At 38.9% G+C, this 26,421-nt stretch overlaps 1 protein-coding gene across 2 annotated transcripts in view; it reads right to left on the bottom strand.

Moving 5' to 3' along the window:
• GRM8 (glutamate metabotropic receptor 8) overlaps positions 1-26,421 on the bottom strand; it is a 722,933-nt gene that overhangs the window by 377,710 nt on the left and 318,802 nt on the right. Inside the window, exons 3-5 of one of the 2 annotated variants that reach the window (XM_008154053.3) lie at positions 12,354-12,489; positions 11,739-11,893; positions 10,551-10,688 (exon numbers count right to left, since the gene is read on the bottom strand). In XM_008154053.3, the coding sequence (XP_008152275.1) occupies positions 10,551-10,688; positions 11,739-11,893; positions 12,354-12,489 (429 nt within the window). The remainder of the gene's footprint in view (positions 1-10,550; positions 10,689-11,738; positions 11,894-12,353; positions 12,490-26,421) is intronic. The other variant, XM_054726441.1, reaches the window with a different exon arrangement.

The raw sequence follows: 26,421 nt of genomic DNA, 5'->3' as shown, positions 1-26,421 counted from the left end.
TAGATCCCCGGCCCAGAGGGAGCACATGCAGGAGGCAACTAATCTATGTATCTCTCTCACATCACTCCTTCCCTTCCACTTCCTCTAAAAATCATTGAAAAAAAATAAATCTAGAGACAGGAAAAATTAGAATTTAGCAAGGATTCTTAGAGTTAACTCACTTGCCCAAGATCACACAGCTAAAATTCAGTGTTTGAGTATCTAAGCAATGAAGCTGAGAATTTTACTAGACACAGAAAACATAATAGAAGCATCTAGTTCTTCTTAGGTCTTATAATTTAGTTGATAAAAGCGCATGCATTTTGAACAGGTTTTTACTTACTCTCCAAAGAAAAATGCTTAGCTAAATTATTGTCTGTCTGGATGGTAAGTAACATACTATCTTCATCTGTAAAATAATATTTTTGTAGACTAGAGGGTATTTTGTTTAAAGGAACCCAGAGATGAATTATTTTGATAAATTAAGACTCACTCTCTAATATGTGTGTTTTATAATTCTGCAACTTACATGGAAATATGTCTCAGTGAAATATTTCTGAAAAGATGTATGGCTGTTTAATTTTATATTCACTGACTGGAAAGTCAGTATTTTAGAAACCTGTGGTGAATCCATTTAATATAAACAATGTGTCTGCATTGCAAATACTAACCTCCCAATTTATCTTAGAATTTTAATTTTTCCTTATCTTCTTAAAATGAGACATGTCCATCTCATGTTAAATAAATAATTTCCACTTATTGAAAAGACATTGTATTAGTGATGATTATTTCAGCTGCAAATAATAGAAAAGCCTATGCAACATGGTTTTAAATGAGAGGATTTATTATTATCTCATCTCTCAAGAATGGAAGGGCATTCCGGGCTGGTTAATTCAGAGGTTGAAGGATGTCAGCAATGACTGAGGTTTCCTCTGCTTTTGTATGGTGCTATCACCAGCATGATTTCCCTGCTGCAAGTCAAGCCACTCATACCAATAACCAGAAGAACTCCCCAGCCTCCTCACGCTGAAGGGTCCTGTAAGACTTTCCCATGTATCTCCTTGACCAGAACTGTATTAAACGGTGCCCTTTCAATGAAAACCGGCAAGCAGGATAGGGCCACCATAACTGGATCAGACCAATCAGAATTAACTGGGTTACATGGGGTATACAGTAAAACAAAATTGTTCTGTAGATCTGTCAGCCACATGTGGCGATTTATATTTAAATGTATACTAATTAAAAATTAAATAAAATTTAAAATGCAGTTTCTCAGTTCCCTAGCCACACTTCAAATGACCAATAGCTACATGTGTCCAGTGGCTATTCCATTGGACAACATAGATATAGAAAACCGTCCTCGTCGTAGACAGTTCCACGGGATGGTGTGGACCCAAAGAAAGGGAACTTCTGTTGGATAAGTAAGCAGCAGTGCCTGCTGCACTCTCTACGTAGCAGACACTGAGCTTTATGCATATTATTTCCTTTAGTCTTCCCCAGGACTATTACCATAGGTTAGTCTGGACACTAGGTTGCTGCTAAGGATGGGAAAACTTAATTAGAAGTATCATGACCTATCTCACATCCCTGCGGGAAGGGCGGGGTTAAGAAATTGATCACAGTTGGAAGCCTTTCTGTGTGTCAGCTCTGTTCAGTCTACATGTCACTATCATTCTTCCAGGCCAACTTTCTCCTCAGGGTGAAGAACTCCACAATCGTCTCAGCCTCCCATCTCACAGCCTCACCCCAAACTCCCAAGAGAAACCAAGCTTTTTCCTTCAGCTTCACTTGTAAATATGCCTTGGGAGGACTCTGATGATCCAGCGTGGGCCAAGCACCCAGCCTACAACCCAATCAGTTTGGCTGCAGAGACACTGGGGCAGGAATTAGGGCTGTGGAATAGAGATATGTCCTTAGGGGATATCTCTAATGGCTACCCATGGGTATTGAGGAAAATTCTCAGGAAAAGAAAAAAGAAAAAAAAAAGGAATTCCAGGGTCCTCTTCTTCACCACATTCCCAAAAGTCTGAATCCCTTAAGTGCTGACTCAGACCCTGTGCAATTTGCTCTTCACAGGCGTTTTGGGTCTCTCTCACCTAACCTTATTTACAGGCTAGTATGTCCCACCTTTATCTCTACAGCAAGATCTCTTTCCTCAGCTTCAGAGTCACATAACCAACTAATTAGATATCTTTTATATCCATCCACTTTTCTCCATTGTCACCTAGGACACTGTCACCTCTGGAGAAATTGCTATAATATCTAACTGGTCTCTCTTTCTCAGTGTTATGCTACAGCCTGAATAATCCTACTGAAATGGAAACCATTATGTCACTGATCATAACAAACTTCAACTGCCTCAAGAGGCATATAAAATCTCACACAATCTGTCCTATGGCTAGATCCATATCCTTCTCTCTTATTATTCTCCTACCTGCTCTCTATTCTAGCCATATTAAACTTGTTCAGTTCCTCAAACTATTATTCTTTCTCTAGTCTACTGGCCTTTGTGCTTCCCTCTATCTGAAATAATAATCATACTAATTACCTCTTCATTTTGTCTAAATCCTTTCATAATGCAAATAAATAGCCCTTTATATGTACCTGTTTTGTACTCTTTTTAGGGTTAGGAATATCACATTTTCTTAATATTGAGCCATTTAAATATTCTTTCTTTGTTTGGTTTTAATGAATTGACTCCCTCCAATGAAGTTTAATAAGCACTGAGCGAAAGACATTTTTTTCTAATGTTTCTATACTTTTTTACCCACTGCTTCATCTTCACTGTTCCAAGTCTTATTGCGGATCTCCAAATAAATGATTATCCAAAATGGTTTGCTGTCACATGATTGCCAATATTCCCTTTCCATTGCTGAGTCCTTTAGTGTAATATTCCAGAGATCATGTTCATCCAGACGCATGTGAATTCCACCCAGTCAAACTAATGCCAGAGTCCACTGTGTGATTTACAGAAAGGGATACCTAAACTCCTGAATTCATTTACACTCTGTAGAATGGTTTTTCCTCTGTCTTAAGTTATTCCCTGAAAATAATGCAAGACTTCATGTACCCTTAAAGCTCCGTCTAACCAATGGTACTTCCACAATTCAAGCAGTATTAGAGCTTCTCAGACCAAGAGCATTGATCTGAGCCCTTAGTAGCCAGGGAGCATCACAAAGAGGGAATACTTAACCTTAGATGGCTATTGGAAAAACAGTCAGGCCACCCAGAACAGGACAAAATAGTAGAATGGGTTAGTGAAATTCAGTCCTGTGTTGGGAAAAGCCTTCAGAACAGGAAAGGATTAAAGAAAGAATCAAGCGTCAAATCAGATTTCAGTCCCTTCATCACCTTCAGCTAGCTTTATGGTTTTAGACAACTCACTTAGGCCAGATGGACCTCAATTTTCTTTTCTGCAAAATGAAAAAATTGAGAAAAACGGTCTCTATGGACCTTTGCAATTCCATCACTCTATTTATGACTAACAGTGCAGGATCCTTTTAAAGTTTTCAGACTGTGTTTGAATCTTGACATGGCAAACTTTGTAATCTACTTTGCAAATTTTGGAGACACAGGTGCATCTATATACTATTAACTGAGCTCTCCACTTCAAGTTTTTCTAATGAGGAGACACACACACACACACACACACACACACACACACACACACACATTACTTTATCTTCACACTTTACCAATTTGAATATTCAGTGAAGGTTATACATACAACACAAGCTCTAGATGGTAAGCTTTGCATTTGACAATTTAGTCTTAGTTAGGTGATCTGCTGTAGGGCACCTTTGGTAATCTTCAGCACAGTTGAGTATCTATTCTGTTAGTTAAATGTCAGATGCGGTTGCTATCTCCATAAACTAATTCTAATACCCCTTGTTACTCAAAGTGTGGCCCAGAGCCCACTCTATCCATATCACCTGCGACTGGTGGGAAGCTCTGAGTGCCTCACCTTATACCGACAAAACCAGAATTTGCATTTTAACCAGGCGCTCAGGTGATTTGTCTGCACACAAGTTCTAGAATGTTATTATACACTATAGTGCTTCCCACACTGCTTTCAAATAGGCGAAATTGTTTTCTATAAAGGAGTGAAAAAAATGAGCAAACTAACTGTAATTTAGCAAAACGAATGGCTATAACTCAGTGCCACTAGCTGTGGAGTTCTAGAAGCTTGCATTTGATAGTTTCTCTTGTGGGTTTTTAAAAAATATAGTCCTTGGTATACTTTTATAAATGGCAAGGGGCCAGGGAACTGGATGAAATGATTTATTCTGTTCCAGGACCACTTACAAATACTATATATATCATTAAAAATCAAGGTGAAGAATATTAAAATGTTTCCTATTTTTTATAGGATTAGGTAACAACCAATATGTTATTTTTATTTCACATTACAGCTGGCGATTTTAAAATTCCATGATGCATTGCTGTCATACATAAAATATAAAGAGAAATATACTTTTCAACTATAAGGTGAAAACTCTGAAATGAGTAAGTAATAAAAGAAATTGAGTATATAAACGTAAAAACACAAATTCAAATAAAACAGACCAGGATTCTAATTGCAGCTCTGACACTGTGATTTTTAAACAATTCACTGAATTTCTCTGGGTACCAGTTTCTTCATGTAGAAAATGAGAGGATGATTTTTGATTTTACATCCCAGCTGTAAAATTTTGAAATGTAGTTATGTCTGAAATCAATGCCTATTTTGTCATCTCATATGCATCTATTGGAATTCAATATGGAATATCAGAAGTGGCATAAATAAGTTACTCTGGGATTTCTGCTATTTCACTTGCTAAGAACAGCAGCATGTGGATTAACTGCCACTTCATGATGCTAATGTAAAGACACTGTCCCCAACAGAGTTTACTCTAGGCAAGAGGCAAATGGGGATGGCAGAACGCATTTTAACACAGGGAAAGTTATCTTAGCTTCCTTTCATTCTGACTCACCAGTACTCCCTGTGTCCATCCCATCCCCCTCCTAACTAACCCATTCACTCATATGGTCTCCCTGAGTCCTGGGTGAAAGGTGAAAGCTCCCACCTTCCATAGTCTCCCAAGGCGTATAGAGGACTATTGAGAGGTAGCTACACCTGAAAAAGATACCTGGTTACTCTGGCACTAGGCAATAACTGACAGGCCTTTCAGGAGGCTAATTATTGAGCCTCCTATTTGGTTCAGTGACAGAACTGCTTGTTTGTGAGAAGAAACATATTTGTACATTGCTTTTTCCATTACCATTATTTCTATCATCATAAATAAGAATCAATAGGCCATTTCAAGTAGCATCTGCTCACCATCATTTAGCATCTCTGTATCAGGCACATGCCGGCTAAGCAGCAGTGTCCCAACCTCCTGGCTGAGGATTGAAACTCAACAGACAAGGAAAGCATTTCAAATTCAATAAGACAGTGTCTCTGTGAGCAACTTGAGGCCAAGAGTGGTCTGCTCTTTGTCTCTATATCTGTGGCACAGTGTCTGCTACAAGCAGGCTATCCTAAATGAATAAACAAGTGAATAAATAATGGAGGGGTGGGTGGAAGTAGCAAAAGGAAGGCATTCAGATGCTATATGGAACCGACTGGATTTATTGGGTTGGTCAGGGGGTGTTGTTTTAATAAAGGAAGAGCCAGTCACAACTCGTGTGGGAGAAGTGAAAGTCAAGGCCAATGGTGTAACCCAGGAGGAGTCCACCTTTGAGGAGCAGCTCAGCTGAACACACTCAGGTCCCTGCAATATTCACTAGCAGGCCTCTCTAACAGACAAGTCAGCATGACAGCCATTACAACAGTTAAGTGACACCTCAAAAAAGCACACAAACAAACTCTTCACTGCCAGCGAGAGTCTTGCTGAACAAAACAATGTCAGGTAAGGAACTGACCAGAGAAAAGGTGGGAAAAAGAAAAAATGAGGCGAGGGGAACAGTGGAAGAAGAGTTCAGGCAGAGGCCCGACTGGGGAAATAGGTGTGTGAAAAATGTGCCAAGGCAGGGAGAGATGATGAAGACCCACAATCCTCCAGGGAGGGTGTGCGCGTCTGTTTGAGGAGTGGGAAGGCATTAAGTGTGAACGTGGAACAAGGGAGGGAAAAATGGAGAGGTCAGATAAATGTCTCTACAGCAACTCCCAACACCCAATGATAACAAGTATAAAAGAATCCTTTCTTCTTCTTGAGAAGACAAAGGGAATTTTAAGTAGGATTAAGCAGTCCTGGCTTTCAGAACTCAGCAGCTCTCAGAAGCAGTAATAACCACAGAAGTAGCTAGATGGATGGTAGGAATTAATTCACTTTGGAACTTGTACAGATATCAAAGTTAACAGTAATATCACGTCTTTTTGACGGTTTTCCTGAGATTCTAGGGGAAAGATCGTCTCAGAAAACTGCGCTGCATTAATTTCAGGAAGAGGATGCTCCTCACTGCTTGAGGATACTCTGTCTCCTGCAGGTTGATATGAAGAAGCCCTGCCCTGCTGGGAAGCACTCTCTTACCCACATACATACATGCTAGTATTGCCCCCAATGGAAGAAAATAATTACATCCACAGATTACCATCGCTTAAGGTAAAATTTTGCTTAAAACTTAACTCACAATTGATGTTCCAAATGCAGCTAAAAGGACCCTGTAGGCATCCCATTTTCACAGAGTTCCCTAATTTTTTGACTCATTGTGGATGGTTAAAATGCGAACCTTGTAAGGCCAAGTTTTGCAACTTGCACATCTGTCTACATTCATTTCTGAATTAGATGGAATTGGAAATATAAACCAGTTTCACACCCTGTGCATTTCTTAACTTATGAATATCCTGCCATCTGAAGTATATTTGACCATTAAGGTGGGAGATCATTACCCTTCCCACAAAACAGAGATGAAAACTGGGTGTTGATGGTCATTTGGGACACAAGTATTTTCTCTCACCATTTGGAAATGTTCATGTGGTACTGTTTGTTTTTTTAAATGTAAGTTAGGGTGTTGAATTATTTACTTATTTTCTCTCCAGGGACGAGTTATTTCAGTATCACCCACAATGGAATTTGGATGATACTGAAATAATGGAATTTATTGAACCTGCTCCCTAAGGGTGCATTTGCCCTAGCACTTGGAGTAAAACACTATTTCCATTGCACTAGAATAGTTCTAATTGGACAGATTGCTGCAATTTTAACAACACCCAAGTAAATCAAAGGAATCTGAAGCAGACGTGGCACCAAGTCAGGGTTCTACTACAACCCAGGTCAATGTTTATGCCTGAAATAAGTACCCAATTCACATCATCTACAGCTATCAGGACATCTATATACATCAACATGTGGGGAAAAATGTGAATTTAGGGAAACTGTGTATTCTGAAAACAGTCTGTTACAAGTTATGCAATTAGTTAATAGCTAATTTCCTACCAATTTTATTATGTAATATATATAAAAAGAAAAGTGTATTCATCATTTCAGTTACTGGTAGATTTTCATTAAATAGTCTAAACAATAGGATATGAATGTACAGATAATCAAACACATTCAGAATTCAGAATTAAGCACAGTGTAAAATATATCTGAATGAAAAACACAGAAAGGACTCTCTGCATCAACTCGCAAATCCTTCTATAAAGTGGCCCCTCTTTATTGCCCATTATTCCTTACCATGCTCCCTCCTATCCAGTAAGGAAGACCTCTTCACGCTTCCTCATCCCTCTCCCCATCCTACTCTCCGTCTCTGCCCTGCTCACCCACCATGTCCATCATCTTGGATGTTCTTTCTCAAATCTTCCTTATTATCAAGCGCACCTCCTCCATGAAATTTTAAATTTAAAACTTGAACTTTCAGTTATACATTTTCTAAAATTCCTTAATATCTATGCCCACATTTAGCATTTAATTACATAATTTCCCCCCTCTGCTTATCTGCATGTTTGTCTATTTCTTTTTTTCTTTCAACTTAGTCACATTATTTAAAATAATACCTCCTCTTCATGCCTCTCCCTAACATTTCTATCAATATTCTATTCCATATTTCATTTCTCTTTCCCTAGCTATTCCTACTGAATGCTCAGTCTACCTGAAATCAGGATTACACGTGCTCTATCCTAAAGAAGAGTTCTGCACCCTGTTTCTTCCTCAAGTTCCCCTACTATATCCACTTCCTTTTTCTGCCAAACTTCTTGAACAAGCATTCTTTCCTCCACTCCCTCAAGCCCAGTTCCATTTCACAATGTGAGTCTCCCTATTACACTGCCTATGCCTCAGCCACACCTCTCTGCAGCACTGTGTGCACCCCATCTTATTTCCTGGAGACTAAGAAGGCAATGACCCCGCCCCCTTCATTTCCTTCCAAAACTCACCTGCTCAGTTTCCTTTTCTAGAGTTTTCAATTGTCATCCCACATCTCTGCTCAAGCTCAAGGGCAATTGCATCTCTGCCCTGATCTTTAACTTCCAGGTCTCCATCTGCCATTCCTTAATATGTATTTTTAGTGCCCAAAGCCCTGTGGGGTCCCAGACCTTATGCTGCCACCTGCTGGGCAGTTCCATGGGGCTACATCAAAACCAAATTCAAGTCAGTCCCTCCAAATTCACCATTCATTCTGTCTTCTCTGTTAGGTAATTACATAACTATTTTCCTAGACCTAGCTGGTAAAGATTTAATATTCCATCACTAACTATCACCCCCAGTGTTAATCACTCACCATGTAGTATAAATACTACCTACTAGACTTCTGTCTTCTGTGGTCTGCCCCTAACTCACAGGTCTTTGTTTAGGCCATAACTGCCCATCGCCAGAACTGGATGGTCCCTAACTGACCCTTTTCCTTTCTCATCGCTGATCTCCAATTCTCCTCACACTTCTGCAGAGGAATCTTCTTAAAATGGGCATCTGAGCAATGCCCTGGGTAAAAAGCCTCACGTAATTCTACCCTACAGGTAGGATAGAGCCCAAACTCCTTAGCTCTGGAGCTTCTAGAAAGAACTTCCAGAACTTGCATGACCTGGCCCCAGCCAGTCTCTTTAGCTTCATCTGCCCTCACGCTTCCTCTCGCTAACTATGCTTACTCTCTCACTCACTCCAGCCTCCCAAGTCAACAAAACAGACTTGCCCTGGACCCTGCAATGGGCTGCCCTCATATCTTCACATGGCTGACACCTTCTGGCTTTTCAGGTCTCATGGCAAATGCCATCTACTTGGTGCAGCCTCCTGTGACCACACAATCGAATTGCTCCTCTCCCTGCCATGCCTCCTGGTCACCCTTTCACATTCTCTCTGCTATTTCCTGTAAGCACGTCTCAGCATCTGGAAGTCTCTGTTCCTTTATACATTTATTTATTTAGTGTCTGTCTCCTCACACTCGGATGCAAGCTCTCCTCACCCAGCTCCCTCCACAGCGTGGCACCTATTCCGCTCTGCTCATATGTCCACTCTAGCACTTATTGTAGTACATCTTTTATTTCAACAGCTGATTCCAAAGGAAGTGAATTGAGAGAAAGAAGGATATATCAAAATATGGGCACGAGGGAGGCATGTCTGCTTATAAAATACCTGTTCAAGTTTTGTAGTATTCAGTATAGAGGATTTATGCATCTTTGTTAACATTACCCATAATTTTTATGGTTTTATTATCATGCTATAAACAGTAGCCTTTAAATTTCATTTTTCGTGTGTTAGTGTCTTATATAATATGATATATATGTAAAAAGGATTTTTAAATGTATTTTTATTGATTTCAGAGAGGAAGGGAGAGGGAAGGGAGAGATAGAAATATCGATGATGAGAGACAATCATTAATCAGCTGCCTCCTGCACGCCCCCCACTGGGGATCGAGCCTGCAACCCAGGCATGTGCCCTTGACTGGAATCTAACCCGGGACCCTTCAGTCCGCAGGCCGACACCTTATCCAAACCAACCAGGGCGTAAAAAGGATTTTTTTTGAAGTTTATACTGACCTTATATCTGTGATCTTGCCAAATGTACTACTTAGTTATAAGTAATTTTTAATATCCCATACATAAAATCATAAAATGGGTAATTAAAATGTTTAATTCTTACATTTAAAATATGAATATTTAATATCACTACTATTTTTAAGCATAAGATATATAAAATGAAAAATCATAGCTGCTAGTGCTATGCAGAAATGGAAGGCAATAGTATAGGGGACATGGATTAAAATGGTATTTTTTTAAATTAGTGTCTTATAGCAAATTATTATGATCCATCATTTTTACTAGAGAGCAATATCATGTCTTGCTTATTTATCCATACCACCCCCCAATCCTAATAAAGTGCTTTGCCCAAAGTAGAAACTGAATAAATGCTTTTTTAAATAGGACTGAAATACCCCAGCACCTGGCACATGCCCAATAAATACTTGCTGTTTAACTGTAAGAACCAATGATTACACCTAAGTTGGTTGAATGAGCAGTGTGTGCTCAGCCCTTCCGGGAAATCATGACAAGAGACACAGGAAAACAGAAAATACCCTCATAGTTATCCATGTAGAAACACTTCATTTCTCAGGTAATGACAGAACGAACGCGCCAAGGAAAACATTTAAGTGGCTACCTGTGCATTTCTTTATATGACTGTTCCTTTTTCCATGTGATCCTAACTTGCATCCAAAATTCTCCTCCCAAAATTCTGCAAACCACACATTTCTTCGATTATTGGCAAGAGTTCGGCTTCTAAAGTATCGATCAAATCCTATTTTAAAGAAGAAAGGTATGATTTTAATATTCTTTCAAAATCAAAACCAAATACTATCAGAGCTTTTAAGTGGATATTATGTTATACTGTGATTGTTCCATGAAAAAAAAAAAAGGGGGGGCGGAGAACCAAAAGCTTCCCTTATGGCGAAAGCCAAGCAGAATCAGTGGACAATATCTCTGACCCCACCATTCACCATTCAGGCACCTGGCACTGGGGATGAGTGTGACAGGAAAGCCTGCTGTCATCTCAACCTCTCCCTCCTCTAGGTCTCCCAGTGGCAGTGACCAGTGACCTCATGCTAAATAGTCAGAACCAACTCAGTCTTCTCTCTCTCTCTCTCTCTCTCTCTCTCTCCTTTCAGGGTTTAATGTTCAAGACTTTTATGCTTCTACTTTTTATCTGTCCTATATGTTCCATTTTCAACTAATTCAATTAACTAATCAGTACTAATATAATCTTCTGAGTCATGGGTAATAGGCTAAAGTGTCAGCCTGCTCAGGTAATGACCACATTGTAGAAAGACCAACTGGAAATAATGCCTTACTCAAAAGGATAATGGGAAAGGTAGAAATTTCAATCACTGTCGGCACCATTGGCAAAGGCATTTGGGAGACAAGCTGCCTTTCAGGGATGCTCCACATCTTTGCTGTAGGTTTTATTTTATCCATAGAGTCAGCCCAGCATCATGTCTTCATTTTCTAATTAGCAAACCCTCTCCCTCCAACCGTGCCATAACCATCATATATGCCCATGGAAATATGCAAACTTAGAGGGTAACATCATGAAAATGGCTAACATCATGGAAACATGTAAGGCCAACTTTAATTGCCTTTCTTAAAAAAAAATCCAGTAGGTACTCTTCTAATAAAAAATATATGTGCTGGGCTAAATAGTTACTGTCTTGGCAATTTTGCCATCAGAACTAAAAATTCTTTCCAGGGTCATCCATAATGGGTGTGTTTCATTGGATGCTGATACTCTGGTTTCACCTTTGAGTTTTGACTTAATTGGAATGAAAACAAATTCTCTACCGTGCATCCTTACCATCAATTGATGCTCTTTTGGGCAAAATCGTCACAGCCCCTTCTGCAATCTCCTCCTGCTGATAAACCGGTGCTATTTTGGATCCCCAACTATCTGAGCCGATCCAGAGAAAATGCCCACTTTGGTTTAATTTTTTTGCTGCTTCCAATATCCTCCTATCATAATAAAAAGAAATAAACATACCACATTTATCAAGAAACACTACACTTATGGATGTTACAAGATGGCTATATCAAGTTATATACATTCACTAGGGCACCATTAGACAATCATTCTAACTGCCTGAGGCTTATCATCTTCTAAAGGAAATATATTGGTGACTTTCACTCCAGCACCTGTTAGTTAACCTTATCCTTAACCGTATTCCCTTCATTCTATCAACCTTACTGGTCTCACTTCTTTCAGTCCCCGGGTTTTACTCAATAGACATTTCAGACTTAGAAACTCGAAGGCTGTTGTGTCTCCGTGCACCATAAGGCAATCTGTAAATTGCATAAGAATGTTTCAATTCCTGTGAAATCTCACAAGACTTTATATTGAACATGAAATATGTTAGAAAAAAAAGGATATGGGCCACAAATCTGAGCCTACATAAGGAAGAAAATTAATCAGTACCTGATGTCATCTTCATTGGCAAACATAATCACTGCCCGGGCGTTAGGTGTTTCTAGCAGGCGTTTGATAATCTTTTCAAATTCTCCAGGTCTTGGTTCACGTGGAATTTTCTGTGATTGAGCAATGCAAACACCACCTATTTTTTTCAAAAGAAGACAGTGACTCAGAAAGGGCATTTATTTAACCAACTTAATGAGGTTAGCTACTTTATGAAAACACATGATTTGGTATAGAATATTGCTTCTCTTTCTTGTGATGAAAATTTTTAAGATATACTATCTTAGCAACTTTAAAGTATATAAAAATATTATTAACTATAATCACTGTACTGTACATTAGCTCCCCATAACTTATTCAACCTGGCCCTCTACCCCTCGTTACCACCATTGTACTTCACTTAGCATACTGCCATCAAGTTCCATTCATGTGGTCACAAATGGTGGTATGTCTTTCTTTCTCATGACTGAAATATACATGTACATATATACATATATACACATACATATATAGTCATATCTTCTTTATCTGTTGATGAATACTTAGGGTATTTTTATATCTTTAGTATTGTGAATAATATGTTACAGAGAAAAATGGGCATGCAGATATTTCTTCAAGATTCTCTTTATATTTCCTTTAGATACATAACCAGGAGGGGATTGATGTATCTATCATATAGTAGTTCTAGTCTTAATTTTTGAGGAACATTCATACTGTTTTCAGTAGTTACTGTACCAATTTAGATTTTTATATCTTGAGTATTCAACAGTGCATAATGGTTCCCTTTTCTCCATATGGTCACCAACATTTTATATCTTGCCTTTTTTCTTTTTTATTGAATTTATTGGAGTGACACTGGTTAACAAAATTATACAGGTTTCAGGAGCACAATTCCACAACACATCATCTATATACTGTATTGTGTGTTCACCAAGTCAATCTCTATCCATCACCATTTATCCCTCCCATAGTCTCCTCTTCCTCCCTCCAGCTCCCTACCCCCAGCAATCATCACACTGTGTCCATGTCCATGAGTTTTTTCTCTTTTTTTTTCCTTTTATGTTCAATCCCTCCATACTCCTACCCAACTACCACCCTCCAAAAGCTATCAGCCTGTTCTGTATCTATGAGTTTGTCACTCTTTTGCTTGTTAGTTCATTTTGTTCATTAGATTCCACATATGAATGAAATCATCTGGTACTTGTTTTTCTCTGACTGGCTTATTTCACTTAGCAGAATATTCTCCAGGTCCATCCATGTTGTCATAAAAGTTAAGATATCCTTCTTTTTTATGGCCTAGTAATGTCCCATTGTGTAAATGTACCACAGCATTTTTATCCATCCATCTACTGGTGGGCCCTTGGCTGCTTCCAAATCTTGGCTATTGCAAATAACGCAGCAATGAACACAGGTGTGCATGTATTCTTTTGAAATAATGTTTCGGGTTTCCTTGGATGAATTCCCAGAAGTGAAATCCCTGGGTTATAAGATAGTTCCATTTTTAATTTTTTGAAGTAACTCCATACTGCTTTCCACAGTGGCTGCACCACTCTGCATTCCCACCAACAGTACTACTTCATAAAAACACATGGTTTGGCACAGATATTGTTTCTTAAAACATCTGCCTTTCTCGCCTATTCAAAGCAGTCATGTTTGTTTGCATTATAATGTATGTATCAAATACATTACATCAATTACTTAATCAGACATCATGTTTTTTCCCTAGTTTAAGCATTATTTTTGTGGCTGTCTATAAGAAAACCAAAGTATACAAAAAGTGTGACAAGAGTTAAGGAGTCAAGGAAGAAGGACCCTTTTGATTCATTTAATACAAGTCAAAAGACAAGTGCCTGGATTAGTGAAAAGCATGAGTAAGACTTTCTTATGCATGAGAACACTAATAGGAAGGTCCTTATGATACTTTTATTTATTAATAGAGCTCCTTTAAAGTTATTTTCATCTTATAGTTCATAATATGGCAGCAAAATTCTTATTCATCAGCTTAATGGCATGTTATGAAACAAGTGGTCTTCATGACTATTTGAGACACAGGCAAGTCCCAAAGATTCAAACCCTCAGTTGACATATGTCTCCATCATGAAAATCAAAATGGTAGAAATCCCATCCCACTATTACAGAAAAGAGCTCTTCCTTAGCCTTTCCTTGTAAGGCAAAGAGAGACCAAACAGAAAAGTTTAAGATAGATATTTGCCACTGGGCTAGGATAAAAGAAGAGGGAAGGTTTCTTGGTTGCAATAAAGCAGAGAAATAATATGCTAATATTAGGGGTGTGGAAAGCAATATGTTTCAGTTCTATTATGTTTTAAGCAAGCTTTTTGAGTCAGTTGAGTATTAAATAATTATTCATACCATTGCTTGTGTAGGAAAGGCATTTTTACTCCCAAACAATAAGAAATGCATTCAGATACCCAAAAGTTACTGGATGCCATTATATGCTATGCATTAGGCTGAACACTGGGAATACAGAGTCCAATCCAGGAGTTATCATCCAGTTTGGGAGATAGACATTCCAATAAATTATCATGGGATAAATTTCAAAATTAAGAGAATATACCATAAATGGAAGCACAGAAGAATGTATAACAAAAATGTGTGAGAGAGGTGAAATTTTTTTAAAGGTAAGAGTTTCTTCTTTTTAAAAAATATGTTTTTATTGGTTTTAGAGAGAGAGGAAATGAGAGGGAGAGAGAGAAACATCAATGAGAGAAAACCATCATTTGGCTGCCTCCTCGATGCCCCCTATTGGGGATCAAGCTTGCAATCTGGCCATGTGCCCTGACAAGGAATCCTACTGGCAACCTCTTGGTACATGAGAGGATATTCAACTAACTGAGCCACACTGGCCAGGGCTGAGAGAGATGGATTTTAAAGGACAAATACAACAACCATCTAGGGACAAAAGTGGTACATTTCTGAAAGAGGCCAAGTATGAAAGAACCTTGCTTGATCATGGCCTATGATAGACTAGCTGAGGTTGAAGTTGGAAAGAATGACCAGGCCTAGCTTGAGAATTGCTTTGTTATACAATCCAAGTAATTAGGGCTTTATCTTGAAAGCATTCATTCATTCCGGACCTATTGAACATTTTTGTTAGTTCTAAGGAATCCACTGAAAATTCATAATCAGGGGAACTACAGGATGCGCTTTATGTTTTAGGAAAAAAATCTCTGGTAACCAAACAAAGAGGACATGTCTAATAGCCAGGCAATAGATATCCAGTGTATTGTCATCAGAGTTAACATGCATGCCAATAATGAATGATTAACATTCTAGATTACTGGAGGTTTATTTTTCTTTACGTTAAAGCAGTCAAAATTATCCCTGCAATATCTTTACTAACCTTACAACATGGTCTTCAGGGATGGGAATTGCCCATAATCCATAGACTGAGCCTGTAGTTAGCTAGCCTACTGATATGCCATTAATAGTTGAGATGATGGATTCATTCTCTCAGTAAATGTGTATTGAGTACCCACTGTCTGCTAGATTCTATGTGGGGGCCGTGGGATGCCATGGTGAATATAATAGATATGGTCTCTGACTTCACAGAGTTTAGAAATGTGCATGAGCCAGGCTTAATGCAAAACAAAACCCCAAAAAAGTGCATAATTATAAAAATTATGGCAAGTCTTGTTGGGAAGAGTGAGGAAATTTAATTTAGAGGGAGGAGTGTTCAGGAAAAGCCGCCCTAAAGTGGTGTCACTTAGTTGAGGTCAGAAAGGAGAGAAAATGGGAGAGGAGAACATGGAAAAGGGCAGGGAAGAGCCAGTGGAGTTCATGAATGATGGGGAGAGAAATGTAAGACAAAGATGAGAGGTGAGTGTGAGACAAGAGGCCAGATTACGCACGGTTGTGCAGGCCAATGGAAGATTATGAATGATTAAAATGCTTCTCAAGTTCCTCCCTAAATGTTTTAGTAGCCCATAAGAACGTGTCTTGTCTATGCATTTTATGGAAGAAAAATGGATGAGGATAGCAGCCAACCTGAAGTGGAAAGATTAGGAGGCAATGAGCCCAGCTGGGAGGTTATGGGGACAGGCAAAGGGAAAACACAGTGATACCCAAGCTAAGGAGCAGCAGATGGAGCTGTCAGAATGTGAGTTAGAATCTGTGGTGCTTTGTACTAGGTTTTACAGCCTGTTGAAGTATGATGGGCAAATGAAAATTGTATACATTTAGGTTGTGCTGATGTGATCTAAGTAGGAGGCAATGAGAAACCACTAAGCACGACTCCAAGGTTTTGGCCTTTGGGAGCAGTATATGCGGTGCCACCATCAAGCAAGAAGGAAAAACTCAAGTAGGAGAGTGAGCAGGTAGGTGGAGGAGAAAAGCACGATTTTGCTTCAGGACAGGTTGTCTTTGAAGTACCCACGAAACATCAAACTGAAAACGAGGGTCTGGAGCTAAGGAGAGAGAAGGGAGATGTCATTACCATTTTGTCAGATGCTGACACAGTAGGTAGTTGAAGTGTTGGGAGTGAAGAGATCACTCAGAGGAAACATTTAAGTCAACAATAAGAAAAGGTGAATGATGGAGCTAGGAAAACCCACTAGCTTTGGAGAGGGGGACAGTGAATGAGTCTGGAAAAAAGTGATCACATATTTGAAGGAGGAAACATTTGGGACAAAGTTTAGCAGTAAGTTGAAAACTATGCATAATATCTTTAAAAATCCAATAAACAAATAGACAAAAAACTGTGGTGAGTGGAAGCATTAGGTAACTATAAAAATGTAAGACCAAAACTGCAACACTCTCTAGGGAACAATAGCTGCTTCAAAATAATACTGCCCTTTTAATTAAATTGCTGTGATTACTTAAGCATCCCATTAAAGATGCTATATCCTAAGCATCATTCTGAGATTACTACTGACTTCATAGCCAGCAGAAATGAAGGCTGGAAAATTTTTATTAAGACTATTTCATATGAGGCAAACAGGCAATCCAGACATAGACTTTAGCCTGAATGCAATGATTTATTCATGTATTCATTCAGGATCTATTAAACATTTTTGTTAGTGAAGTTAGATTTATACAGTCTAAATCCATTTCACATTTTTTTATTCCTCTGCCTCACCTAGGATTTGTCATTATTTGCTAATTTGTCTTTCTTAGGAAAGGGGCACTGCATAATTAATTCACTTCAGCTGAACAAATAGTTATGGAGAACCTACTCCACATGGCACTTCGCTGTTAGGAGCTTGATGGGTGTTTTATTAAATCATGGACTGTATTGCTTCTCAAGTGATTGGAGTTAGAAGATTAGAATTCTTTTCTTAGCCCTGAAACTCATTCACACTCTCTGTCTTCATATCTGTCAAATAAAGGAAGACAATTAATCCACTCATAAGTGATCATTGTCTATCTAGTTTCAGACATTCATAGATTGCCTGTCCTCAGCAGTCTTATAATTAAACTAGAGGCCTGGTCCATGAAATTCATGAATGCGGGGGGGGGGGGAGGGGCCGCAGGGATCCCTCAGCCCTAAACCAGCAGTCAGACAACCCTCTCACAATCCGGGACCACTGGCTCCTAACTGCTCACCTGCCTGCCTGCCTGATCGCCCCTAACTGCTCCCCCTGCTGGCCTGGTCACCCCTAACTGCCCCCCCCTACCAGCCTGGTTGCCCCCAACTATCCTCCCTGCCGGCCTGGTTGCACCCAACTGCCCCCCTGCCGCCAGCCTGATCGCCCCTAACTGCCCTCCCTCGCTGGCTGGTTGCCTTTTACTGCCCCCCATGCTGGCCTGGTTGCCCTGAACTGCCCCCTCTGCCAGCCTGGTCACCCCTAACTGCCCCCACACAGGCCTGGTCACACCTTACTGCACCCCTGCAAGCCTTGTCATCCCTTACTGCCCTCCTGCCAGCCTGGTCGCCCTTTACTGCCCCCCTCTGCCAGCCTGGTCACCCAGAACTGCCCCCCTGTTAGCCTGGTTGCCCCTTACTGCCCCCCTGCCAGCCTGGTCACCCCTTACTGCCCACCTCTGCCAGCCTAGTCATCCCTTACTGACCCCCCTGCCGGCCTGGTCGTTCCACACTAACCCCCCATCGGCCTGGTTGCCCCACACAGCCTGCTGTTCGGTCATCCATCTGGTCGTTTAGGTTGTGACGGCCCCTGGCTTTTTATATATTAGGATGACAAGAGGTACACATAAGAAAAGCCAGATAAAAATGTAAAATTTTCTAATGATGAAAGATAACAGCATAAGAAATATTAAAAATACAGTAATAAACAATGTCCTATGACTTCATAAGATGTCATTATATACTGTTAGATTTTGATTTAAAAAAACAGTGAAATTTAGTTGAACATTCAGGCTTAATAAAAAATGTGTTTTCCTCTAGTGCTCTTTATCTATTGTTTTAATTTTTCAAGAGACTCTCTGACTTGATTTAGACTCCTGGAGTGGGTAGGAGGAAGAGGAGTTGCCCTCCATCAAAGAACGTGTCTATTGCATCTATTTTTTTCCATATCTCATTCTGAAAGAGTACTGATTGTGTACAATTCTAGGGACATTAACTTCCCAGTTCTGCAAGAAATAACTTTTAAAGCTTGGCACATAGGGGAAAAAATGTTGTATGGAGGAATTTATAACTGAATGCTATCTAGAATTTCCTGGCTTCCTGGCCTATATAAAGATTTTCCTTTTTGATTCTTTAATGACAATTAAAAGATCATTTGTTCAACTGAACACTGTAAGTGCAGGCACATTTACAACACCTGTGATCACTTCTTCCATCTCATTCACTCTATGACACCTCACCACCCCTAATAGCAACCTGTATGCTTGGTATCATCATCTTATTTCTGATGTGGAAACTGAGAAATAGGGACATCAACAGCTAGCAAGAGGCTGGGACCCAGATTCAAACCAGAGCCGTTTGACTCCAAGTCTAGACTTTTCCATCATCTTGCCCATCAATAATTGACTATACCTGTTGCTTAATGGTTTAGTGGGTACAAATAATTGATGAATAAGGTAAAGCAAATTTAAAGACTCATTTAGAAGAACCAGCAGGCCACCCCTTGTAAATCTAATTGATAGCTATATAAATATAGTACTTCTGTTGAGAATTAAGAACTTAATTAAGATTCTTAGAACTCATGTAGATTATATAATTGACTTAAATTTCTTTAGTATATATGTAACCAGTCTACTCTCAATAAAAAATAAATTAAATTAAATTAAATTAATTATACCTTAATTTTGTTAAAAATTATAATGCCAAAAAAATAAAAAGATATTTTTCTATTAAAAAACAAAAATATAAACAAATAAACGAAAAAGCTTTTCTAATTGCCCCTGTAAATACATGTCCTCAGGAAGACTTTCCCGAGGTCTCTTCTTCTGCTTCATCTTTGCACTGGAGCAACCACAATAATTGTATTATTTTTTAATTTTGTTATTTGTTTTCACCCTAAACTATAAGCTCCATGACTACTGAACCCTGTCTTTCACATTTTCTACCAAACCCCCTGATACCTATCACTGTTTGCTACACAGAGACTTCAACAAATATTTGTTAACTAATAAATGCAAGATCTGTAATAGATGCTTCTGATATAGAAACATAGATATGAGACAATCCTGCTTTTAAATTTCTTTTAGCCAAGTTGGGAAGCAAAAGGTGCATGTAAATACATATGTAAAAATAAGTGGCATTAAAAAATTGGACCAGGTAATTCAGAGGAAGTTGCCATTCAAATGGACGCTATCTCCCAAAATAGTTTTTAACAGGCTGCTATGAATTAGAATGTCACCTTGGCTTTAGTTTATTCATCTACAGAGTGGCACAATAATTTGCTCTTTTTTTATACAAAAGCAAATGTGTAAACAATCCCATTCTTAATTTTTTTACCCTTAGAAAGCTGAGACTCATGTGAGTGGCCCAATGTCTCTGGTCGTTTCTATGTGTTGGTTTGTTAGTGCACAAAGATGTTGTAATGAGAAAGAGAACAGACTTGGAGCCAAAAGACCTAAGAGTGGGTCCTGTGTGACTTTGAACTAGTCTCTCATCCCTCAATTTCTTTACCTCTGTGACAGGTTCATAATAACTCACCCATGACATCAAGAGAATAAAATTACAAAGGGTAAAATGATATAAAGTTCTACACAAATCTGACACACCATTATTATTATTAATGACAATAATAACCATGACCAGATAAGCATCAACACCAAACCTGAGATGGGAGATAGTTGATATTCAGATCTAATACATGGGATTGTCAACAGATCATATTCTTAAATCCTTCACCATTTTTTGTATAATATTATCAATTATCTTAAGTTCTGAGAAGTGATGCTTGCCAATTGCCTATAATGATTATATTATATATTCATGTCTACAAATGACTAGATTTCACATTTCACCTCTTATTGGTTATCACAATGTGATAGAGACAATCTCAATGTGAGAGAATATTAAAAGTTAGTTACATCCATTTCTCCAACTCCCTAATTCCAACCAAAGGATCCAAGTCCTCTTTCAAAGGAAGTCCATAATATTGCAAAACTCTTGGTTGAAAATTTGAATTTCTCTTCAAAAGAATAAAAGAATGGCAAACACTATTAAACTATTAATGGTGCCAACTATTAAGAAGCAAATTTGTTTTGGAAATAGTCACAAATTCTGATTCACTTAAACATTTGCCTACAGATTGTTAATGGGCTAGAATCTAAAATCTGAGACAATACGGTAGCAGATTGAGCTCCCCAGAAACAGACCCTTAGAAGGAGTTTGAAATGTATAACTATCCTTGGCATCCACCCTATGGAGGGCTGAGGAATGAAGTAGGACTGGGTGAGGAGATGTCCAGCTGATTTTGGCCCAAAGACAAACACCCAAGGCCACCAGGGGCTCTGAGGTTAGGATGGCCTCCAGAGTTGTTCCCAAATTATACCAGGAAGACGAGGCCATTATACCTCCACATCAATCAGTCATTGGATGTTGGCAGTTCTGGCTAGGGGGGCAGAGACTTTGGGCAAGGCAGCTCTCTGCAGCCAGGTAATCATTCAAGGGGCTATGGAGCAGTCCCTGAGGCAAGGGCAACAAGGCCTTCATTGAATGGGGATCTGATCTGAAGGAGACTCGCCATATATACAAATTAAGATTTATAGAGAAATGAAGATGAGTCTCTGAAATAACAATGTAAGTTAAATCACTGATAAAAATGTATTGTTTAATTGCAAAACACCTCTTCAAAGAGGACTTCATTGCACAGAGAAAGGCAATGTATACAAATAGTACCAAACTGGAATTATAGCCATCTCAGAGAAGAAAAACAGGACCATAAACTCCCTGGTATTTAGAGAAGTTTTGATAAGGCAATCTGAAAGGATAAAAAAGCATGTTTTTAGTTGTTGCTTATTTTTAAGAACAAAATATTTGTCCAAGGAGGAAGATAAAACAAAAAACAATGTCAAGGCACCAAGTTCCAACTGTGATGAAAATCAAGGATTTAATTCTTAGAATGAAATTACTTACAAAGCTTCGCATAGAATATTAAATGAGATTTTCTTTTAAACAGCATGATTACTACCTGTCTCTCAAGTTGTTTCAGAGTTTTGGTCAAGTTAAGGTCTAAGTAAATCAGATCAACTCTCTGGTTGTATAAATTGATAGATCTGCATGACAGACTTTGATTTTCAGGCATAAACAATTCATAATTAGCTGTTTATCCATTGTTAAAGAGAATAGCTAAACTTTTGGTAAAAAAAAAAAAATGACTGGTCAAAAATTTTTATTTACCATAAAAAATGTCTATAATGGACTGATTTTGAACTAATAAAAATGTGATATAGCCAGTCAACTAGTATTTATTTTTTATGAATGCAACTTCAGATAATAGCAATGAAAGAACAAGTTTTTGTCTTTTTCTTAAAGACAATGTTAACACATAAACTCTTAGTGTCCAGATCCTAATTCTAATCTGAGGGTGGGGAGCTTTTCTCCTCACCAAGTAATTCTCTGGACACCAACTGTCCTACAATTCACCTCAATCTGATGCTATCTACCAAGATATAGCATCGGAGTCCACATGTTAGGGGTCCGGCTCTGAAAGACTACCCTCCTCCCCAGCTTGTTACCTCTGCTGTTCCTGGCAACCAGCCCCATTCTTAGGTCAGCTAAGGGCTTTTCCAAAGTCACCTTATTAAATTAACAAAGTACAGCTCAATCACACTCATCACTTCAGAAATTCCAAAGGTCTTAAGAGCTCTGTGCCAGAAACAGGGATAAAGACCAAATATATATTTCTTATTACAAATCACAATTCTCCACCCTGATTACCCTTGGCATCATTTCTTTCCATCTTTCTGGAAGCATAAGTAAAATAACAATTTGGCCTAAAGTCATTGGCCTATTATTGATAGTCGAGTGAAATTTGTTCTAAGGTTCAAATAAGTGTAATCACGCCTCTTGTAACAGTATTTTCACTTCCTTATGTGGTGTACAACTGGGACTTAGCAGAAAAGTGCATAACATGATGAAAGTGTGTGCTTATCAGCTTAAAGTGCACTTTGTGAAAGAGGTCTCTCTCACACATCACAGTAAAGAAAAAGTGTTATCTCTAACATGGACAATTACACTTAAAGCTGTGCTCATTCTCTCTCTCTCTCTCTCTCTCTCTCTCTCTCTCTCTCTCTCTCTCTCTCTCTCTCTTCCTCCCTCTCTTACCCCCCCCCCACACACACACAAACATTGTATTTTTTCCCTCCTATCAAAAGCCATGTGGACTCTTAAAGGGACCCTAAAAGCAATGAAATGAGGGACTGAAGCTCCTGCTACAGAAGCATGAGCCAAATACTACTACTTCCTTCTGTGTCCCATGAAGAGCAGCAATATGGACAATCCACTATGAAAAGACTGGCACAGAGAACCCCTCCCCGGCCCGTCTCCATGGGGATGCTCAGAGAGATCATGATGGTCTGGAGGCAGATTGGGCTGGGATTGGTTCCCAGGGTCCATGCCCAGGCATACCAGGCTTTCTAACTCAGCCATAGCTAGCCACAGATCCAAATGTCTGCTCAGAAGAAGAGTGATATGGTGGTTACAAATGTCATCTCTGGGGCACAACATCCAGGCCCTCACTTACTGGCTATGTGACTCTGAGTAAGTTGTGGGACTTCTCTGTGCTTCTATCCTTCACCTGAAGATTGACAAAAATGCTGATATCTTCCAAGTAGATTAATAAGGATTAAATAAGTACTTAACAGATCACTTTTTCCCCCCCTAGAAAACACATTAGTTGTAAATTATTAAAATAAAAAATTACAAACCTCAAACAGATATGGTAATTCAATTTCACCAAGCAATAGCCATCTATATCATTTTTTGTAGACACCTCAAATTTCATTCCCCAAATTCATAGAATAATAAATCTTACTAGAGATTCCAGTCAATGCGGATGTTAACTGCCGAAAGTTAGAAGCTAGAGCTAAACTTCTAATGTGTTGCCTCTTCCCAAGCCTGAAAACTGGAAATATCTGAGGAGTCATGGGCATGAGTAAAGAAAGAGAAAAGAGAGGAGAGATTAGAAAGCAGACCATCTGACCAGACGTATCTTTGGAGGTGGGCAAAACATGGATTCTCTTTAGGGTCAAAACAGTAAATGTGGGGTTAGGAACTGTTGGAGAAGGAATACTTGACTAGTTTTAAATAAGTTTTACTAATGTGTGGTGTGTATTTGTATTTATTTGGATTAGTTTCTTAGTACTGTTATCGCCATAACCAGCTAACTAATATTAAAATAGGAAGAGAGCAAAGAGGAGGCCAGACATGATAAGCAGCTTCAACAGGAAGCAGCAACTTTACACTCCCCAGGGAACCACTGGTCCATTCCCTGCAGATCACTAGGGGAAGTGGTCCAACAAAGGGAAAGATAGGCACATGCGCAGTGAAGTCCAGTTAAGTAGGGAAGGTACTTGCCTGTCAGTCTAGTCTGCAGAACAAAGATCATGGGGAGAAGGGCAGAGCTACTGCAAGCAAGCGCCAGAAATCCTAAAGGCTTAATTGGTTAAGTTCCTAGTTCAAACCCAGAGAGAAAGGAATTCTCTCTCTTGCTTGTTTGCCCTTTCACTCTCTAGCTCCATGATGGACACTTGTCCGTCCTCCCTCCATAACCAGGTGGCCATAGAAGCCACATGTCCCATGGCCCATGGCCATGCAGACCCCACACACAATGGACTGCAGCTGGGAACACAAGCTAAGCTAGCCAGATACTGGACCGGATTGGATTTTAATATGGAGCAAAGACTGGGCAGTGGCTTTGATCTTAACCCTGCGGAAGACAAAATGGGACTTTCTACAGGGTGAGCCTGAGGGAGATGGAAACTTGGAGGGGAACTCCCTTAATGTTACATCAACGATAAAGCTTTTCATGATAGCTCATCATCCCTGGGGGCCTCAGGAAATTCTCGTTCCTGGAGTGCTCCCAGAATTGCACTTCCACCAGCAACAGGTGGGGACTCATAGGACACCCCGCCAATAACAGTACTATTCTTGAAGTGTTTGGGGATTTTTATTTTGTGTTGTCTGTCATTTGTTTGTTTTGCCATTTCAGAGTAGATTTTCAGATATTGGAGCCAAAAAAAAATGACAGGAAGATTTCAAAAAATAAAACTAATTCCCTACAAATGCTCAAATGTCCAATATGAACAGACTCTCTGAGAAAAGAGAAATTTCATATTTTCCAGCCCATTGCCTGGAAAAACTATTATGCCCAAGGCTATTGAAATCAAAGTGAGCACTGTTTAATTTCTTACTCACTGTGAACTAAAAATATTTAAAAAAGGTAGTATTGGACTTTGAATTAAGCCTATTATAATGAATTCAGAAATTAGTAACTCAGTTCCAGATTAGGAATTCATTACAGAATTACACCCATTAATTTAGTGAGGGGGAGAGAGGGCATTGGTGGCATCTATCATTTCTCAATTCTTCAACAAATATTTATTGAGCTCCTACTACATGTCAGATACTTTTTAGGCAGAGCACACAACAGGGAGCCATACAGAGAAGGCCTCTATCTTTGTAGAGCTCATATCTATCTCTAGGGTCTAGTGAAGTCTGATACCTGTGAGCATTTACTAGATGTGTGATAAGTGAATGAACAAGATCCTCCTATTTCATGATATAATTGATCTAATAAAGAGGTAATACACATATCCATGTATTAAAAATACCATCATTCAGAAAAAGGCAAAGGATCTCAGCATCTATGTTATGTCTGTACACAGAAAAGCCATTTCCAATACCTTCTGGAAATGAGACACTCTCAACAGCATATCAATAGCAGCTATCAGAGCTTGCAAACCATGCGCATTCTTCTATCCAGCATGCAAGTAATATCTTCTACTTATCAGTGGTCCAGATATTGGCTTGTAATTGGTGGTCTTTACTCAAAGCAGCATTCACAACAGATACTCAAAGTAGGCTGACATTCTCGATTTAAGGGAGAAGAAAGTATAGCTAAAAAGATGACTCTTACTTTAGCTAAATAACTATTCAAGCAAGAATTGCACCACAACCAATGTACAGTAGTGACTAAACTAAGAAATAGACTTTAGAGAACAAAAATAACCACCAAAAGCCTTTAAAATCTCAATCTTTAAGCAAATGCAAGTACTGGTGGTGTTTTTCTAGGTAACACAACATCATTTTCCACAGCAGGATTTGATATATGTGTTTGAGATACAAAAAGGTTAAAAATATAGTTACATACTTAACTTGTTGGGTTCAAATAGAACTAAGAAGAGAAGAGAGTTTTTTTGTAGCAAGCTTTCTTAAATTTTAGTTAAAGGACTCTTTTATTTAAAAAATTCAACAACTTTATTAAAGTAAAATTGGTACATAAAAGCTGCACATTCTTAATGTATACAATTTGATGATGAGTCTGCACATACACCTATGACCCTATCACCAAAATCAAGATAATAAATATATCTATCATCTCAACAAGTTTCCGTGTGTCCCATCAGTGTGAGTGTGTGTGTGTGTGTCTGTGTGTGTGTGTGTGTGTAAGAACACCTAACATGAGATCTAACCTCTTAA

The sequence above is a fragment of the Eptesicus fuscus genome, chromosome 14, assembly GCF_027574615.1.
Source record: "Eptesicus fuscus isolate TK198812 chromosome 14, DD_ASM_mEF_20220401, whole genome shotgun sequence".
Lineage (NCBI taxonomy): Eukaryota > Metazoa > Chordata > Mammalia > Chiroptera > Vespertilionidae > Eptesicus > Eptesicus fuscus.
Note: the sequence above shows the minus strand (reverse complement) of the source record. Positions and strands in the feature narration are given on the sequence as shown.